This window comes from Bidens hawaiensis, unplaced genomic scaffold (genome assembly GCF_021521415.1).
Source record: "Bidens hawaiensis isolate Kalapana, Puna unplaced genomic scaffold, B.hawaiensis_p1.1 tig00028457_1, whole genome shotgun sequence".
NCBI classification, from domain to species: Eukaryota; Viridiplantae; Streptophyta; class Magnoliopsida; order Asterales; family Asteraceae; genus Bidens; species Bidens hawaiensis.
Genome location: NW_027494639.1, coordinates 238,267 through 259,469, shown reverse-complemented (window position 1 = coordinate 259,469; position 21,203 = coordinate 238,267). Strand labels below are relative to the sequence as shown.

Here is a 21,203-nt window from a genome sequence, read left to right as displayed (position 1 = left end):
AACCATCTCTTCGCTAAATTGCATTATCTTTTTAAGACATTTCATACATATGCTTTTTATTTTTTCTGAAAAATATATACGTATGATGAACAATAAGGGGATGTGAATTTGGGTTTTTGATTGATAATTTGTGGGTGCCACTCAATATTGTCGATCATGTGATCTTTTTTGAAGTATAAAAAAATAAAAATAAAAAAGGAACATGTCTTCTTTTTTAACGACCAACGAAACTTATATGATTAATCAAAATTAGGTTGTTACCCAGCGCGTTGGCCAGTTCTGTGTTGGTTACACTCGGCGTCGTTTTCATAAGTTGACGCGAATTCGGTTGGTATCGGCAACGTTCTTTACGGTATCAAAACTAAACCAAAAAAATAATTCGTCAAACTAACGTATTTAAAACAAATTAAAAACCGAAACACCATCTTACATTTTCATTTCTTGATTAAGTATGAAATATATAAATACAAAAATCTACATGATGAGAGAATGTATTTTTTTCTTGATATAGCATATGTGGAAAACAACAAAAAATTTGCCTAAAAAAGGCTCGAACTTGGGACTTGCAAGTTGCAACAACAAAATACCACAAAAGCAACTTCCTTTTTTGTTATTTTTATTACTTTCAAATAAGGACAAACAAAAACAAAAACAAAATAAAATAAAGGAGGGGGGCCTCAAAGAGGCTTAAACTCACGACCTAAACTTTGCAACAACACAACAAAACCACCCCCACTAGCTTCCATTTTGTTATCTCTCCTAGTTTCAAATCAATAAATTTTCAAACAGATTTCAAAAATAATAAAAAAAAAAGAAAGTTAGTGGCTGTCACAACCCCTTTTACTGTAGCTAAGGGTTTCTATTTATATATAGTATAATAGTTGTCAGGTTAACAATCCTCAAAACGCCTTAAAAAGAAATGATTCTACATGATGAGAGAACGTATTTTTTTCTTGATATAGCATATGTGGAAATTATTTCACTTTCAACATATGCGAAAACATTTTTCTTGACATAGCATGCCAGTAAAAGCATGAGAAAAATATACTCATTTTGACGCGTAAATAATTCTTGATAAACTCCATCACGAAAAAGATATACGATTTAAGTATTTGTGGAAGTCTAGATATTTCGTTTTTGTTTGTTCCATGTTATCTATAAACAAAAGCACTTTTCAACATCTTTCTACATATTCTAATAAAGTAAAATGACTATTTACACGTGTCAGTTTGTGATTAAACCTTATAACTTTTTTCCCTACAAACTAATAATTATGTCATAAATCAATAATTATTCACTTTTCTTTTACACTCCATTTATATTATATCTATAACATGATTAAATTATTCACTTTTCTTTTAACTCTATTTTATTACATATATGCTATACATTTTTATAAAAATAAATATTTTTTATAAATTATAAATATATGCTTTAATTTATCCATTTATTTTTTCAGTTAATTTACTAAACTATATATATGTTAAAATGTAATAATATATACCATTCACTTTCATATATAATAAAGTTTATCCTGGTAAGTTTCTTGCTTCTTTTTATCAATGATTGTTTCAGGTTCTTTGTGAAACTTAAATTTGATTGTTACATGTCAAAAGTTGGTAAATAGATTGTGTGGTACAAGTTAACTACGTTTGGCTCAAAATTTGTTACAAGCCAAAAAGGGGTAATATGAGTAATTTTAAAAGTTTGAGAATACAAGTAGATTTATCATCAAATTTGTTACGGGTTCAAAGTTTTGAATTGAAAATGTCAAACAAATGAAAGTTGGAATTTTAAACGTGATTTAGGTTTTGAATTTATTTTCAATCACATTTTTGGAAATAATAAAAAGATTCGGGATTTGGCTAATTGACTATTTTCCCAAAACTATTAAAATTTAAGAAAAGACGACGAACACTTTCGACATGCTACCTCCAGGCCTATTAACGCTTCTAACATTTATCAAATTTGAAAAATTTATGTCAGCATTGACTTTTCCTTTAATGGTGATTAAAATGTAGTGTGTGAAACATGTCGAGCTTTTATCAAGCGAGCCACGAGCCCGAGCTTCAAGCCTCGAGCTTCTTGAACAGCCCTGGTATGAGGAAGTTAAAGAGAGTTAAAACTGATTTTGGAACAAACGTTAATTGATTAAAATTAAGTTATAGAATTAGAAGAAAATGTTGTGTCAAAAGTTGTCCTAGAAACAAGAAGACTTTCACTTTAAGGCTCAAGCTATTCAGAGTCGATGTCTACTTATTTTCATCCCTACTAGCTTAGAAATCAAGGTCCAGTTTCTGTCACTACCTAGCCCAAAATTCCCTTTTAAGCCCACTAGATTCCATACAAATTCTACCAAATACAAATTTTATGCAAGTTAAATATTGACAATTTTTGTCCTTTAAGCATATTCAATTTACGGATTGGGTCCTTTAAAAAGTTTACTTTCACTATTTGTCCTTTAGACGACAAAGTGTTTCGCCTTTTGTCCTTTGGATTAACGACCATCCATTTTCTCAGTTAAGTTGTAGCATGCGAGGGTAAAAAAGGTAATTTAACCATTAACTTATTGGAAATGACTAAATTACTCCTTTTGTTTTTAGAGAAAATAAATTACAAATAAACCCAAAATATTCAAATTAATTAATCTAAACTGGACCTGCTACCAACTTCATCTTCTCCGGTACCAACGATCGTTTTAAACCTAAATCTTTATTATCACCATAAACTATTTTCACATCTTTCAACCCTAAAGCACCCCTCCACCCTCTCTATCTCATCGGCAACCACCCAAGAACTTCCGTTCAAGACCATCACGCCCTCGCATTAACTTCCCCAACCGTACCCCATCCTCATCATATTCCACAGTCAATACTCCGGTATCAATCAATCGATTTGCTCGTATTTTATCCAGACAAAGGAAGACAGAGGAGTTGGTGTTCTGCGGTGGAGACCCACGGTGGTGATGGTGGTTGGCCTGGGAAGAAGAAACATGGTTGTGGTGGGGTTGATGAATTTAATTATTTTTATAGATATAATTAATATATATATATATATATATATTAATTTTTGATATTCAAATGGCTCCCATTTACTTAAAATTATATATGAATTTTTATCTTTATTACTATATTAAGGTTGAAATTACCTTTATACCCTCATGTGCCTAGCACATGCTAAGAGTTAACTGATTTTTTGGATGGTCGTTAGTCCAAAGGACAAAAAGCGAGATACATTGTCGTTTAAAGGACAGAGAATCAAAGTAAACTTTTTAAAGGACCCGATTCATAAATTGAATATGTTTAAAGGACAAAAGTTGTAATTCTGTCTTAAGTATAATCATAATTTGAGTTTTAAAATTTTCTAATGTAAAGTTTACAAATATTATTTTGTCTCTAATCATATAACGAGTTATAATTGATTTTAAGAGAGGTAATGAACCTAGGTCACCGAAATTGTTACCAAAGATGATCACTTGTTTTTTCGGCCAAGAAATCAAGGCCCACGCTTTTGTCACCACTAGCCAAATATTTCTTATTAAGCCCACTAGATTACATTTTCTTTATTGGGTTGAGTTATTCTATAAATGCCAACAAAAATGAGAAGTATGAGAAGTCATATTTGATTGACATGTGTTAAGTGGAGACCAAAGGTAAAAGAGTATAAAAATAATAGTACATATTTTCTCTCTCCACATGCAACTCACATGTTAATTCTCCCATCATTTAAAACGTCCATAGCTTTTTCATGCAACATTATTTTTTTAAAGATAAAAAAACGCTTGCTATATAACAATATAATACTCATATTAAAGATAAAAAACGCTTGTTATTATAGTGAGATTTAAAAAAAATGTTGCATGAAAAAGCTATGGACGTTTTAAAATGATGGGGGAATTAACATGTGTCTTGCATGTGGAAAGAGAATGTCAACAAAAGTGAGTTATTACCTTTATGCTCTTCTCATCAATTTATTTTTCTTAAATTAATCTATACAATTCAAATTTAAGATCAATGAATTAGATTCATTCTCACACTTCTCATTTTTGTTGTCTTTTATATTTTAACTTTAACATTTCTTTACTTACACATTTTACTAAATACAATTATAGTTGTATGATATTTAATAATTTGAATTTTAAACTTTTATAAAATAATAAAGTCTAGGAATTATACATTCGAATTATAAACTAACAGAATTTAAACTTTGAATACACGAATACATGAGTATTTATAAATTATCTATTTACTTACATATTCTATAAATTTATTTATAGGTAATTCAGTCATGTCTATCCGTGAGGGAAGTGAAGAGCTTTGAAGAATTTAAGAAGATTCTTAATATGTTATCTAACAGTATTCTCATCAAACTCCTTATTTTATGTGAGGGGTGTTTTTATAATTTAGAGAGTGATTTGTGAGTGAAGAGTTTTTATATTTTAGAAAAAATAGTGATTTTTTTGTATATTTGAAAAGCTACTTTTCATCCCCTATAATTTTTTAATATATTTTGAAAGTGGTTGTGAGTAACGGAAAGAGAAAAGGTAATGATAAAAGGTATAAAAAGTATTATTTAATTGAAATGGAGAGAGAAAATGTTGTGAGTTTTAGTGTAATTTTTGGTTTAGAGATAGGGGGTAGGATGAGAATGCTCTAATAAGAGGGGACGGGGGTGGTCTGTTATACAAGTGCCATCACGCGTGATGGCCTCACGAACACCGCCGCCGGTCCCCCATCACGCGTGATGGGGGTCCGGCCGTATGGCCATCACGTGGTGAATACCAAGGAATCCGACCGTTGGGTGTAAAAAAAAAATAAATAAATAAACAATATAAATTAACAACCATTTCTATCCAACTCAAAATCAAATCCAACTCAAAACACTCTCAATCTTCTACTACAAAAACCTATTTCTTCACCACTTCAATTCAATACAAAAATATATGGATTTTCCGAGCAACTCGTTTCCTCTAGACACCGATAGCTCTTCTTCTTCGGACGATGACATTGTTGAATGGTTCCCGTTGTTATATAACGAACTTGAAGGCCCGAGCCGTCCAAAGAAAAAAATGGTGGATCGTGATCGTATACATGCCCACGAAGTGCTAATGAACGACTATTTTGTGGAGGAACCGAAATACAATGACGAGACGTTCAGGGATCGGTTTCATTTGCCGAAATCTTTATTTTTAAAGATTGTAGCGGACGTCGAAGCAAGCGAAGAATGGTTTCAAGAATCTTACGATGCGAGGGGCAAACGAAGTTTTACGGCGCTTCAAAAATGCACATCCGCTATTCGTCAATTAGCGACAGGTAACCCACCCGATCAATTCGATGAATACTTACAAATGTCTCAGAGAACTTCACGTGAATGTCTGCAATTCTTTTGTAACGCGATTATTAAATTGTATGGCAAAGTGTTTCTACGAAAACCAACAAGACATGACATTACACGTCTTTACGCCGCGCATGAGGCTAGATGGCATTTTCCAGGGATGCTCGGTAGCATCGACTGTACACATATCGAATGGAGGAATTATCCACGGGAGTTTCGAGGGGCGTATGTTAGGGGTGATATCAAACGACCGACTATCGTACTTGAAGCGTATGTAACTGTATGATACGTATGTAATCCAAGAGGTGGTCATCCTTACATAATGCATCGGTGAAGTTAGTTGGGTATGACAAATTCCTACGCACAATTCGATCCCTGAGCCTCGTTATCCTTTCTCTTCTAACCATATTTTCAAACCTCGACACGTCCCGAATGGAGATTGAGTACGGTGCGTGTTTTGGTTTATCAGATATGAGGTGTAATTCCGTAGTAACCAAGTCACTTACATCCTCATGGCTCTCCTCGCAAGGCTCCCTCTCGATTCCCACACTTAGCTCATTACACAGTAAATCTTCATTGAAAAGAAATAATTTTGAAAATAAAATACGTAAATAACCGATAGATGGATGTTCCAATCTTCTATGTCATAACCAATCTTCTCTTTTTTTAGTCCCATGAGCCAACATCATAGTATTATGAGTCACTTCTTCCATACCTGACGGTCAGTGCGACACCCAATAATCGCTCATGTCTTGTAAGATTCAAAAGGGTATTTTAATAGGGTCTAAAAAAACAGAATCTAAAATGCAAGGGTTTGAGATCCCCACGGAGTGCCAGCTGCTTCTTCTCCGGTGGAACCTGCAAAACCACCAAACCCGCAGCTTCCCTCTCCAACGAATTTTTTCTTTCGACATCCCGCAATGACTGCATTTTAATTGTGATTTATCTTCCCGGGATGATGGCCCATTCGATTTTCACCCCTGGTCTGAGCAGTAGTGCCCTTATGATACAAACCTGGTTCCGATCGGTTCCCCTGGTCTGGTGGTAGCCAACCCAGCCGCCACTCCTTGCTGTGATGATACATCCGCACCCAAGATGTTCTGGTGAGGGTATGTATGGGATCCCATCTCAAAACTTCCCTCTTTATATGATCATATTTCCGTTCTAAAGCGATAAGGAATTGAAATAATTTTTGTTCAGACCTGATTATGTTGTATGTTTTGATAATAGCTGCACACGTCATGGGATTGGGATCAATTCACTCGATTTCTCCCCAAGTGCCCTGCATCACGATCCAGAAGTCTTTGAGGGGCATGGCATTTTGTACCGAGTAATTAACACCATGAGTTTGTCTTGTACCCTGCACCACAAACAAAGGTGTTGACCTTTAACAAGACAAGTAATTAAACATTAAACAAAAGTAATAAAACACAAAAGAATCCTCGGTACAAGACAAACTCGTGGTGTTGACCTTTAACATGGAATTAAACAAACATAGGCGTTGACCTTTAACAAGACAAGTAATTAAACAAACAAATCCCGTGGCGTGTTAAACAAACAAATCCCGTTACGTGTTATTTTATTTTACTTTTCTTTTGTTATTTTATAAAGGTACAAGACAAGTAATTAAACAAACAAAGGTGTTGACCTTTAACAAGGAAAAAACAAATAAAAGTAAAAAAATATCCCTTGATTCCAGCCTCTAACGTTATAATCTTTGCTGTCATATTGTTGTACACATCTTCTATTTTGGGAAATGATGATAATCCGATCCTTTGAAATATTTATAATTTACTTTATTTTCTAACAAGAACAATTAGGATTAACCCTTCAATTTGTAGTTAAGAAAGTAAGACAGATTAATTCCAAAAAGTAAAAAGATTGTGAAAATTCATTATGCGGACATTGTATTGACATCTTTAATAGCATTTTATCCTAATACACATGCTGTAGTTAAAACATTCAATTTATCCTACTTTCTTTGCTGGTGAATAATTCTTCAAAAAGGTCTGATCTTTTTTGATCTCTCATGCATAGGATACATTCAATGGCTTCTTCAAGTTCATGTGGTCACAACAAGAGCTACAAGTATAATGTCTTTCTGAGCTTTAGTGGTGAAGACACACGCAAAACCTTTGTTGATCATCTTTATGCTGCACTTGATCGACAAGGTATTTACACATTCAAGGATGATGAGAGACTCGAGAGAGGGAAAGGGATTAGTGATGAGCTCTTACACGCCATTGAAGATTCCAGGTTCTATATTATTGTTTTTTCCAAACGCTACGCATCTTCATCATGGTGCTTAAACGAGCTTCTGAAGATCATGGAGTGCATTAAGACCAATGGGCATACTGCTTTCCCCGTGTTCTACGATGTGGAACCCTCTGATGTCCGCAAACAAACTGGATCAGTTGGAGAAGCCCTTGCTACACATAAGAATAAATCAGAGGTTGGAAAATGGAGAGAGGCTCTAAAACAAGCAGCCGGTTTGTCTGGTTTGGATGTGAGGAACACTGCTAATGGGTACTTGTTTTTCAGTTTGTGTATAATGCCAGGAGAACGAGGGGCCGAATTGGATTGGGCCATAACTGGTTTGAATGAAATTGAGCTCGGGATCATGGTTCAGACTAAAATCAGTTTGGTTGAAATTAGTCGTTTTATAAATATAAGTACCAAAATAGGTGATCAGGCTACATCTTTTTATATGTCTAGTAACACCAGGTATTCACGGTGGAGAGGCGGCAACAGCGGGTATTATCTGCGGTGACCATGGTCGTGATTGCAACGGTGGTGTTGTATGCGACGGTGGCGGTTAGGGTGTTGACGGAGTGATGGTGATGGTAGTGGTTGCTCGCCCGGACGCATTATAGATTAACTAATGTGTTCTGAGCATCCCGTTCTAACACTTTGTATACTTTGGGTAGAGCCAGATGAACTTGAATGTATTGTTTGCCCAAATCGACCCATGTATTGTTTATAGAGTCAAATTGACATGCTTAGTGATAATTATTCATGTGGGTTCTTGATCAAGCTAATTGAATCCTCTTTTGTGTTCTATAGGCATGAAGCTAAAGTCATTGAGTTAATTGTTGATTGGGTTTCGCTTGAGTTACGTTCCATTGATATGAACGTTGATGAAAATTTAATAGGCATGGAACAAAGGGTGCAAGATCTTGATCGGTATTTAGAGATCGGTTTGGAGGATGTTCGCATGGTAGGGATTAAGGGCATGGGAGGTGCAGGGAAAACAACTTTATCCCGAGCTATTTTTGATAAAATATCCACTGATTTTGAAGGTAAAAGCTTTGTTGAGAATGTGAGGGAAAACAGTTAGGTTTGGAGAAGTTGCAAGAACAAATTCTTAGAGATGCATTAAAGAGTAAAGACATTAGCGTAAGTGGTATCCAAGAAGGGAAAAACTTAATGAAAAATAGGTTGTCTAGCAAGAAAGTTCTTGTTGTTCTTGACGATGTGGATTGTAAAGTTATAATTACTACTAAAGATGGAGAGGTGCTGGAAGAACATAATGTGAAATGGATACGCAATGTCAGTCTTTTAACGGAGGAAGAAGCCATTCGCCTTTTCAGTAAGCCTGCGTTTGGGAAAGATATTCCAACTCAAGGGTATGAAAAACATTCAAATGAAGTTGTAAGTTATGCTGCTGGTCTTCCATTGACAGTAAAAGTTTTGGGTTCAAAACTATGCGGTAAAGATGAAAGGCAATGGAGTCATACACTAGAAAGACTTAAAACAATTCCATTGAAGGAAACTCTTAAAAAATTGGAATTAAGTTATGAAAGCCTTGAGGATGAACACAAGGAATTATTCCTGAATGTGACGTGCTTCCTTCGAGGGTGGCAGAAAGACGATGCAATTCGTATGCTTGAAAGTTGCGGACTTCATGCTGAATATGGTTTAAGAGTTCTTGAGCAAAAATCTCTAATTATAACTTTAAACCAATATTATGGTCCAATCATAGACATGCATGACCATATAGAAGAAATGGGCAAGAGTATTGTTGGTCGTGGGCATTTGGACAAGCCCACAAGCGTAGCCGATTATGGGTTCAGAAAGAAATTGAAGATATTTTGGCTGATAATTCGGTAAGAGTCCAATTTATTTGTAAGGTAGAGATGAAACTTGCAAAAATTTCATCCGTTATAACTCAACTTTTATGATTGTTCTTGAATTGCAGGTTTGTAAACGAACAAGATTTATAGATCTAAGAATCACTCCTGGTATTTTTTTGGAAGATCTTGGAAACATGAAAAAACTTGCCTTATTGTGAACAACAGAGAGTTCAATGGTAGTTCTGTTATTGACGAAGCTTGCCTACACTTTCCAGATTCGTTACGATATTTGTATTGGTACAACTACCCCCACTGGTGTTTACCCAAAACGTTTGAAGCAAATAATCTTGTTGCACTTGATATGTCTAACAGCAACATCGAACATCTTTGGGAAGAGGGAAAAGTAATATGGTTATTCTTTAATGTTATACTGATATATGTTTACCTTATTTCGTTCTCTTTTCATCTTGTGATAGGTTATGAAGAAACTCAAATTCCTTGACTTGAGTGAATCAAAGTTGAGGAGCCTTGACCTTGGGCTGACTCCCAAACTCGAGAGGTTAAATCTTAATAATTGTAAAGATTTGGTAAAACTTAACGTGGACGGGGGATGTCTAAAAAGTCTTGTCTACCTAAACTTATATATTAAACTATTATAAATTATTTAAATTTTAAAATAAATCAAAGTATCAATGTTTGAGTTTTTCAAAACTGATTGGTTTCAGTTTTTCGGTTATTGGTTTGGGTTCGGTCCGGTTTTAGTTTTTTCACGTTAACCAAAAAATAATGCATTTTCGCTTAAGTTTTTTGTCAGTTAATTGATTATTATACATCTGGGCCAAAACTTTTGGGTTAACTATCTATTAGTTTGGTTCGGTTCGGACCCGTTTTTTCGGTTTTAACTACATGCAAACACAGAAACCGAATTGAGAGTTTGGTTTTTTAAGAAAACATAAAACCAAACCGTCTTAGCTTGCTTCATTTTGGTTATTTGGGTTTGGTCTTTCCATTTTTTTCCTTTTTTGGAACGATTTTTTTTGGATTCATGCACACCCCTATTGGATACAAGTACTCTAGCCTTATTTTGTTTTCAATAATTGAAATTGATATGATTATGGATAACTTTAATGTAAATAATTGGATAAATACAAATAAAGGTAGTGAAAACATTATACATCAGAATTTTGACTTTGACAGTCATCTTGTATTGAATTAGCACATTGAATAGTTCTAGGGGTGTGCTTGGGTCGGTTTGGTTCGGTTTTGGACTAAAACTGGACAAAAAACCAAAGTGTCGGTTTTTGAGTTTTTGAAAATCGACCGGTTTAGGTTTTTCGGTTATTGGTTTGGGTTCGATTCAGTTTTACTTTTTCTGGTTAGCTAGAAATAATGAATTTGGGCCTAAGTTTTTTTGTTAGTTAATAACTAACTGATTATTGTATATTTGGGCTAAAACATTTTGGTTAACTATATATTAAACTATTATAAATTATATAAATTTTAAAATAAATTTATTAGTTTGGTTTGGTCCTGTTCCATTTTTTCCGTTTTAGTTACATGCAAAACCAAAACGAATCAAGAGTTTGGTCTAACCTTCGGTTTCTGATTCGGTTTGGTTATTTTGGTTGGTCTTTCCGGTTTTTTTCATTTCTGGATCCAATATTTTGGATGCAAGTACTAATTGTTCAAAGTTATTTTAATTTTCTTATTTTTAGCTGACATCAGGGGCATTTTTGTAAATATTTATGCAATCGATCTGAATTTGTAACATGTTACTTGTGCTTCTGATGTTGCTGAACTGATCACAAATCACCTGGTTCTACGTTTAAGAATTCAAAGTTGACCTTTCTGCGTCTACGTTTAAGAATTCAAAGGTTGACCAAAGGTCAACTGTCAATTGATGAACCCTTAATATTAAACCATCCTTTTATACATAGCTTTCTGTTATATTTAAACTAGGGAACACAGTTTGACTATTATGGAAAGTCAAACTACTGTGATTTTCTTTGAATTTTTAATCTAATTACAAACATTACATTATACTTATTTCTAGCTAGCGCATGTTTAAACATTTCTGGAAGATATTTATTTCTCTTATTCTAACTCAACTAAAAATACAACTGGATGAATAACTTAAATGACTTGACAATGATCTTGAGATTATATATTTTAAACGTCTATGTTTTTCTTTTCTGCTGTAGGATCTATTATCTACACCAATGCAAAGAAACAGTGGACAGTCCACGGAAATGAATAACTTGCTCATATGCTAACTTCAAAACCTTTTTGTTCTATAATTTTTGTTGAACATTAGTATTAATGAATCTTCTTGTAAGTTGATATATGTTTTGGATAAATGAACGAAGCGCTATGTTTTCTTTTTCATTTGAATAGACAACTTAATGCATAATAATGTTTTCTTATAAAGTTTTACACATTAGAATTAGTTGACTTTCATTAGTCAAGCATTGCAAGTTTGATTGACTTCCAGCGTGTAGAAGTAACTTAATAGATTTTGCTTAGCCACGTTAACTTGACAATAAACAACCGCTTTGGGTATCATGCTCCTCAGTGTATCTGATACCATACCAATATACAATGACACGTTTGACCTGATCCTTCTGAAATATGCTTCTGCATATCGGTCAACTATGGGTATGGGTCTGGACCAGGTGGGTTTTTGCAGTCTCCAGGTTAAGGAGTGGGCCCCATTTTGTAAGCTTCTGGAAAAAAATTGACGGTCAGATATGAAGACTCCATTTTTACTAGTCTAACAACTGTCTTTTTACTCTCTTCACGAAACTTTTCCAATGCTTCACCCGCAGCGGCAGGGAGAGCGGTTTGCAGAGTAGGAAACCGCCTGAAATCCTGTTTTCATTATAATTTAGTCATTTAGGGTATGTTTGGCAAGGAGCTTTTAGGGGTTTCAAGCTTTTAAGAAAAAGCTCATACTTTATTAAAAGCCTTGTTTGGTTGGAAGGAGCTTGAAGCTTTTAGGTCATGAGAAAAAGCTTAATGCTCCAACTAGTAGCGTTTGAAAAGGGCTACAAGCTTTTAGTATTTTAATTACTTAAATAACCTTCCAAAATAAGTATATTTAATATTATTGTTTTTTAATTATGCCCATTTTGGTCATTTTATACATTTATTAAAAGATCCAGCTACTCTGCCAAACACTTAAATACATCTAAAAACTATAGCATCTAGCTACCAGCTTCCAGACACCAGTCACCAGCTTCCAGCCACCAGCTAGTTTTGCCAAACATACCCTTAGTGTTACTTACAAATTCAGTATCAATAATAGTGAAAGAGTTTGACCTCGGTTTCTCCAATTAACTTCCTCACGTGTTCTTTTAAGACGAAATGCGCCTGAAATACAAACACCTGTTAAATAATGATAAAGCTTTCTTGGGACAAAGAAACTGAGCAAGATGTTCGAATAAACCAAACCTAAAGACATACGTTTTATGACAAATCAAAATCGCAACTCTAAAATGCAAAATAATCAAAAAAAGGCCCACTTAGAATTGTAATTCCAATGTATGTTCCAGGGCCGGCGATCGCAATACTGCTTATTCTCGGCACACATAAACGAGTACAAAGGCATCGGCAATTAGCAATGCTCCTCTGGGCTCTAATATTTTGTTTTTTTTAATTAATAGCCAGTGTAACATAACTAGCCCAGAACTGTTTGCACTTCAACACTTGACTAAACCAGGCTCAATTGTTTTTATTCAACCGATCTCTAACTAGGTCTCACTATATTTCCTTCGTGTTTCATTCAACCCACTCTAACTGATCAATTGGGCCCTATTCCGGGCTTATCTAATTCCTGTTTCTCGTTTTACCATTTAGATAAACCCATGACACCCCATTTCTCAAGCATAACTCTGTTAACTATACTATTCGCCATCAGGAAACAGTTCCAGCTCTTGTTCAACCAAGTTTTGACTTATTAACCAAAGAAGTCCACATTCTCCGAAAGTCAACTCTGGCCAATAGAAATTCAGATTTAACTGAAATTTCAGATTTGGACAAAGAATTCTCGACTTAAACTTTTTTCAGAAAGACGAGATTACCCTTTATGGTCATAGCAATTTTTTGTTCAGCTTTTATGACCAATAGATTTCCAAATCTTTATATACACATTCTGTTGACTTTCATAGTTCCTCCAGAAGTCAAAGTTGACACCAAAAAAGTCAAACCTAATAGAATTGCCAGTTTTGACCATCTGTTCCATAATAACCAAAATATCCTTTTTGTCAAAAACCATCAAAAAGCTTCTGAACTTACCATAAACCATCCTATAATACAAAATCAAGTCAATAGAAGTTTGGAACTCCACCAAATAACTTTTTCCTCAATGAAATTGGAGAATTGCAACTAAGCAATGGCTTAGGGGTAAATTAGTAAAACAACTAGTATTTGACTAAAGTAAAGTCAACAGGAAGTAAAGTTCAAAATATTCTTATTTTAACTGGTGCAGGGCACATGCTTAATATATATTTATATATCTTTTTTAATCAGAATCAAATGTGTAACGTGTTAATTACCTGTGCTTCTGGTGTATTCTGCTCTGATTTTGCTTAACTGATAACTTATCAACTGCTAGTGGATGATGTCGATCCGATCTTTAGATTGTATTGCTGTTTAGTTACTCAAATACATGAAGGACGCAGTGTGACTGTTAGTACATGAGAACTGTTAGACAGGTTTTATATATACAGGGGTATTATAGTCATTTCCCTATTTAGTTTCTTAATGATTGTTAGGTAGTTATAATCATTGAAACAAGCTTATACACATCTCCTAAACTTCTTATACCATGAGCAATTAAATCAAGAATTCATTAGTTTGACCAAAGGTCAACTGTTGATGCAAAATTGGGTTTCTGGACTTAAATTCTTCGAGCTCGTGCGTGCCCGCACATCCCGCGGACACGAATGCAACTCCGAAAACCTGGGCTCGCGTGAGGTAGTTTTTTTTTTGCACTTGTTTTTTGAGACTGCTCGCTGGTGCATTTCGTAACTGAAAGTCAATGACATTAATGTTCATTATTCAGTAATGATTATTAAATTTCAGTTTCTCTTAACTGAATAGTCAATGATATTAATGATCATTAATCAGTAATGATTATTATCTTTCAGTTTCATTGTACTAATGACCATTATTATGATAATTACTAGTTATTATTATGCACTAATGGTCAACAATAAGTTATGAGTTTTATTGTTATAAAACTAGATGAAATGCTTCATTTCATACAACCCGAGAAAACACACAACTCTCTCGTCCTCTCCGCTGCAGCATTATTACGGTTTCGTTTCAGACAAGTGATCAAGTCCGGCAGTCCGCTACTGCTTTGAACCGGAGTACCCTGGGAACAGACCGCGAATCTGTTTAAGGGAATTGTGTCAAACACAAGCCCGGTTCACCGTTATCATTTATTGTTTCTATTTTATTATTTCCGGTTCTAATACTGGAATACCAACACATGTAAACCTTAAAATTAAACCGCATTTCTGTGTTTTCAAAGTGTGCCCATCGTGTCCATATCCTCTCTAAAATCTCCAGAGTAATGAGATCAGAATCGCATCCTTTTTATACATATTATGGAAAGTCAACTGCTGTGATTTTCTTTGATTTCAGCCTAATTATAACATTATAATTTACAGATTTCAAAATTACACCTGTTTAAACATTTCTGGAAGATATTCGCTTGTCTTTTTCAAACTTAATGCTCACAGATTTTAAATTTGTCTCTGTTTGTTTCCCCCCTTTCAAGAGGGGATCTATATAATTACTCAGTGAAGCACATGCTAACCAACTAATCACCTGACAACCGGTTACACTTCATAGGTCAGGTTTGCACTTCATAGATTTGTCAAGTATTGGCATACCTTCGATCGATGGCTTCTTCAAGTTCATGTGATCACAACAAAAGCTACAAATATAATGTGTTTCTGAGCTTTAGTGGTGAAGACACACGCAAGACCTTTGTTGATCATCTTTATGCTGCTCTTGATCGACAAAGTATTTACACCTTCAAGGATGACGAGAGACTTGAGAGAGGAAAAGAGATCAGTGAAGAGCTCTTACAAGCCATTGAAGATTCCAGATTCTATATTATTGTGTTTTCCAAACGCTACGCATCTTCATCATGGTGCTTAAACGAGCTTCTGAAGATCATGGAGTGCATTAAGACCAATGGGCATACTGCTTTTCCCGTGTTCTATGATGTGGATCCTTCTGATGTGCGTAAACAAGCTGGATCAGTTGGGGAAGCCCTTGCCACACATAAGAATGAATCAGAGGTTGGAAAATGGAGAAAGGCTCTTAAAGAAGCAGCCAATTTGTTTGGTTTGGACGTGAGGAACACTGCTAATGGGTAATTCTTCATTATATCTACACTATGGCATCTCATGTTCTATTGGCAAATTATAATGTAAAAGACTTGCATTCCAAATTGTATGGATAATAGCAACGCAAACGGACGGCCAGGTCGGGCTGGGTCATAACGGGTTGAATGAAAATGAGTGATATGGTCTAAAATATACATATTATTACATAAATATTCTCTACACTTTTAAGTGCTTGTGAGCCAAGTTTTTATTGAATATTATTAATATTTGGTTCATATGCGAGTTTTTAAAGATTTCATGAGTCAACGAGCTAAAAAGAGTATTTATCAATACTAAACTAAGTTCATGAAAAATTAATATATCTGATATGTTATTATAATTTTATTATAAATAGAATTCTACTATTTTAACACATAACGTTTAAGTGATTTTAGTGATTGAATTCTTTGCTTTACATTTAAAATATAATAATATTATGTAACCCTTCCAACAATTTATTTGATGTAGGCAGGAACCAAGAAATAATGTAGTAGGCTATAGAGTTTATTATATTGGGCTTGTTTAGTGCTTTTGAACATGGACTGGATCAACGAGCTTTGCACACATGATGTAGGCTGAATACAAAGAAAAAAAAAGAAAGGGTTTTGTTTCAGTAATTGGAATGTCGGCAATAATTATTAATATAAAAAAGGTTTTAGTGATAATATGAGGAGGAGACCCCTACGCATCAGGTGAGAAAATCAGACAAAGGGGACAGCACGCAAAAAGAAAGAAACAAGAAGAGGAAGGCCGTTGGTTCGAGTAGGTTTCAACACATACTCATCAAAACATCATTATTATTTATTTGGTTTGAATATATTATTTTCGTCATGAATTTATTGTTTGAACCAATTTATTTTCTTTTGTTCTTGAGTATGTGTAGGTCCCTATTCGGGTGGATCTAACAACGTCTTTGGATCAACCTAACTTAGTGCTAGCGGAAATCACACTAAGCAACCAAGAGGTCTCGGATCTAGAGATTATGTTCGGTTGAGTGTAATAAGAGAGAAAGAGAGGGCCGAGAGAAGGAGAGAAAGTGTGTAATTAGATTTTTTTGCAAAAGGTTATTTCTCTCATGGCATGCTCCCTATTTATAGGGTGGCATGCATGAGAAGCATGAATTATATTCACTAAGGCCCAATGGGCTTCTTTACAATGGACCGTGGCCCAATACATACAAAATGACCAATCGGCCCCAAATACATAACCGAACCAATACAAAAGACTAAAACATACAAAAGGGGCCTAACAATCTCCCTCTAGTCTTTAGTATTGGAACCCGTCGGTGTCATAATCTAGCCAGCCGTCCTCGGGTAGTGGAAGTTCAACAACTCTTCTAACAAATTTGTTGAAGGCTTCCACCATCTGGTCTGTGTTCTGATGACCAATGTCCTCGACGGTTCCCAGGGGTGAGTTGTAGAGCTTCTTGATATCTTCTATATGCAACCCTATTAGCTCATGCTCGTCAAATACGTGAATCTCAGGCAGATCTTTGCAGCGTATGATGGCCTCCCCTGTTGTGTTGTCAAATTCCCAGCCTGTGAAGTCTCGGAGGATGTTGGGAACAAAGGGCTCTCCATGGTAGATGATATGACAATTCTTTGGTGCCCTGTATCTCCACATGGTTCGTGGCTCTCCAGTGACTGGGTCTCTTGGGTTCTTGTACTTCCGACTCTTATTTGGCTCAAACTCCTTGTAATCGACCTTCGACTGTCGATGAAGATAATATGGGATCCAACTATCCAGAGTGCTCCCAACCGCACCATGACCTAGAGCTTTTCGAAGATAATTGAGGTCAAGCTCTGGTAGTGACTTCAGCTCATGATGGTTGAGATAAATTAGATCACCACTATATCGCCTAATCGCCCAACACGCGTTCTCCTTATTATACTTTGCATATACAGTCAGCGAATCATCGTGGTAAGGATAGATGAGATCGTTGGCGCATGCAAGACTTGACACTATATGATTCTTTCTCTTTCTCTTTAGTAGTTCCTGTGTCAGATCATCTGTTAGAGTGGAGACGGGATCAGCAGCAGGTGTCTCCGTAGCCTGAACTTGAGCAGGAGGAGTGTCTGGATTTGGTGAGTAATTGATGTAATTGTCTTCAACCCTCGCCTCCGTATTCTGATCAATAAGTTGCTCCAAGTTCTTTCCTGCTTCGATAAAGTCATCCATAGCACCTACAAAGTCATCAGGAAATAAATCTTTATACATGTCAGTAATCTGTGTGTCGTGTTCCCAGACTTTGCCAGCAGAGTCGTGAGCAGCAGGGTCTTGAACGTCATGTTGAGCTAGTGGAGGTGATTGAGTGTTATCTCCACCTCCACCTCCTGCTGCCCCGGCCCCTCCGTCTCCACCTGCTCCACCTTCATCATAATTATCGTCATCTTCATCAAAACTATCATGAACTTCATCATCGTCGTCATCTTCTTCCTCATCATCATCTTCTTCATCACCATCATCATCACCATCATATCCACCACCAACACCGCTAGACTGGCCGCCCTGTTGTACTAACCTCTCCTTTAGATACTACAACTTGAACTCCTCGCATGGTCACAGAAGGACCTGCGGCAGGCTATGAACCACCGAATTGAGAAGTCTCACCAGACCTTCTCCAAGTTCCAAACACCGCGTCAAGCCTATCCTCCAGACCATGAAATTCATCTTCTTGAATGCCCATGAGATGAGGTCTGAGGCCGCCTGGTACTTGCTTACCATGTCTTCATTTGTCTTGAGCTGTAGCTCATTCAGACGATCTTGCTCTTTTATCTTTCCTTGTATGGCCTCCACTTCTGCTCTGAACGTATCGAGAAAGGCGGAGGAAGCAAGCTAATTTTCCAAATTTGCAACTCTTGAGTTTGTAGCTTCCTTTTCAACATCCCACCTTCTCGTTGTATCTTATATCTTCTTGTTTACACTAGATCTGAGAGCACTAGCACTTGGCAAGTCTCTTTCAAGTGTAGTCAGCCTATCTCCAAGTCTTGTGTGATCTGCTCTCAGATTAGCGTTTTCAGAGGCCTCACGGTTCATTAACGCTTGTAGATTCTGGATTCGGGTGTGGAAGGTGTTTGTCAACAATCTTTGATTTTCAGCAAGAGCGTCACTTGCCTCCTTCTACTCCTCCAACACCCTTATCCTTTCCCTCAGAGCCGCCTTTTCTTCTTCATCCTCAAACGCCTTTTGTTTCATTTCCTTAATGAACTTAAGGAGCACAATTTCTCTTTCCGCCCTCGGATTCCTCCAGTGCGACGATCCTATCGAGGATAGGATCTGGAGGTGTCGAAGACATCCCTCGGGAAATGGGTTTTGGTGAGATAATGGTGGATGGTGGGGTGGTGGACATGATGGGTGGTGAGGTTGTTGGCAAAGGTAGGGTGATGGCTTGGGTAATGATTGGTGAAGTTGTAGTGGTGAGTGGTGTTGGTTGTGTTGTAGGTGGTGTGAAGGTTTGGGTTGGGGAGGTAATGACGGTTTTGCTCCGTAAGCTTGTTGTTTGTATTGGTAAGCTGAAAACTGATGAGGTGATATGGATGTGGTTGTTTGGGTAGGTGGTGTTGAGACTTGAGAAGGTTCGGGTTGGGTTTGTTGTTGTGGTGGTGAGTGTGGTAAGGAAGGTATTTGGGGTAGGAATATTGAAATTGGTTGGTCTGTTGGTGAGGGTTCAGGTGAGGATTCTGGTGAGTCATGGAGTAGGGTCTTGGTTTTCTTGGCTTTGGTTTTCTTTCTGGTTTTTGGTGGCTTATAGGTAGGGATTTGTATCTTGGTTACGTCTAGTGTTTTGAGGGCTTGGGCCAGGGCTTCTTTGGTGATTTTTGGTTGGTCGGGTGGTTTGTCTTGTGAGGGAGACTTGACAAGAAACTTGGTTGACTTCTAGGAGTCCCCAAGTTTCCTCAAGCGCTTCAGGGGCGGCTGGTCTTCTTCTTCCTCCTCAAGTTCTATCACTTTGCCCTTTTCAGCCACTTTCCTCTTCAAGTCATGCTTGGCCTTTGTTCGATCCTCGGCCGGCTCATCACTGGAATCTTGTTCACCTTCAACTACGGGTTCATCATCATCTTCACCCTCAGTAGACGCCTCTTCCCCGGCAGGCTCTGTCTCCTCAAATAAACCAAACTTAGGACCCGGCCTTGGTCCTTGATATTGATGCCCCCTCCCTTTGGTGCTAAGCAACACACTGAAAACCGAAGTTTTAATCTCATTCACATGTTACGGCTCAGGAAGTGACTTCTTGTCCTTGGCCTTTTTGGTCATCGATTGTGGAACATTTGGAATTAAATTGTCTAGAAGCAGCTGTACGAATCTCGGGTACATGAGCCATGTAGCACCACTCTTTATGTTTCCAGCATGCACAAGAATATCCTTCGAGAGGAGTTGAACTTCTCTCTATTAGTCAATGCAGACATAATACGAACCCAGTCTGTACTCATACTGTCGAATCCTCCACGAATATCAGTCAGAATATGGGTGACTATGTGGAATAAAAACCTCCGGAAGATGACTCTTTTCGAGGCTCCTTCGTATCCCATCTGTTCAACAAAACCAACCAGCTTCTTCTTGTTTCCCTTTTGATATGTATAATCTGGCTGGTCAGCAATCTTTAACACCCGTCTAATTTATGCTTCTGTAATTATCAACTCCTTTCTTTCCATAATTTTTGTGAAGGATAGAGAATCAACAGCAATCTTGGCAAATGCTTAGAAGTCCAAGATCCATTTATAGTAAACGGCTGGATTGGCGGTGATAGCATAGGCAAGTGGTGATTGCTTGAGCCCTTTGACCATTGAAGTGAATACTTTGTCAGCCTTTGTCTTAGGCAGCCCGAGAGCACAAAAATTGTTATGTCCCTGAAATTTAAACCAAGAGATCATGAGAATCATCATTAAGTTAAAACATAAACATAAAGGTTATGTACATAAGCATTAAGTATTTACATCTACATAAGTTAACTAATTTACTTCAATTAATAAAGTTTAAGTATAATTTTAGTTTTAATAAGTTAACAAAGTTATCTATTAACAAGTCAATTTATCCACAAAGTACAAAGATCAAGTCCAAAAAAAAAAAAAATTGTCCAGGAGTCCAAACAGTCCATTTATGTCCAAGCAGTTTAGTAGCTTTATCAGACTTTTAATTCCAAAAAATTTCCAAGTGTTGGTTTTTCGCTTGAGGGCTCATTTCGCTTCGCATGACCATGAGAAGCGAAACAGATGGTGTTTCGCTTCGCATGTTCATGCGAAGCGAAACCTCCTTTCAAGCAAACACTTGAATGTTTGATTCCTTTTCCTTTTATTTGGTGTCGCCCAGATCTGAATTAGGGTTCTGGAAAGTTTGAAGGCAAACCCCTTATATCTTCATGGTCAATTGAACACTTGAATGTTTGAACAAAGACCTA

The 21,203-nt window shown here is 36.5% G+C and overlaps 2 protein-coding genes and 1 pseudogene across 3 annotated transcripts in view; all 3 read left to right on the top strand.

The window, feature by feature from the left end:
• Positions 1-7,370: 7,370 nt before the first annotated feature.
• Positions 7,371-8,671, top strand: LOC143577038 (disease resistance protein RPV1 pseudogene; annotated as a pseudogene). Its single transcript, XR_013143046.1, has 2 exons — positions 7,371-7,860; positions 8,398-8,671. The product of XR_013143046.1 is annotated as a disease resistance protein RPV1 pseudogene (transcript).
• An 89-nt stretch (positions 8,672-8,760) lies between these two features.
• LOC143577037 (TMV resistance protein N-like) lies at positions 8,761-10,047 on the top strand. The gene is made up of 3 exons (XM_077060985.1): positions 8,761-9,440; positions 9,533-9,810; positions 9,884-10,047. The coding sequence occupies exons 1-2, from the start codon at positions 8,761-8,763 to the stop codon at positions 9,555-9,557; spliced, it is 705 nt and encodes a 234-aa protein (XP_076917100.1). The 3' UTR covers positions 9,558-9,810; positions 9,884-10,047.
• A 5,242-nt stretch (positions 10,048-15,289) lies between these two features.
• LOC143577031 (TMV resistance protein N-like) overlaps positions 15,290-21,203 on the top strand; it is a 46,725-nt gene continuing 40,811 nt past the window's right edge. Inside the window, exon 1 of the mRNA XM_077060980.1 lies at positions 15,290-15,795. Within this exon, the coding sequence (XP_076917095.1) occupies positions 15,317-15,795 (479 nt within the window). The 5' untranslated portion in view covers positions 15,290-15,316. The remainder of the gene's footprint in view (positions 15,796-21,203) is intronic.

Coding starts and splice junctions, on each gene's coding strand:
- LOC143577037 (XM_077060985.1), top strand. CDS start 8,761: ATGAAAAATAGGTTGTCTAGCAAGAAAGTTCTTGTTGTTCTTGACGAT. Junction 9,441..9,532: donor ATATTTTGGCTGATAATTCG/GTAAGAGTCCAA, acceptor CTTGAATTGCAG/GTTTGTAAACGAACAAGATT.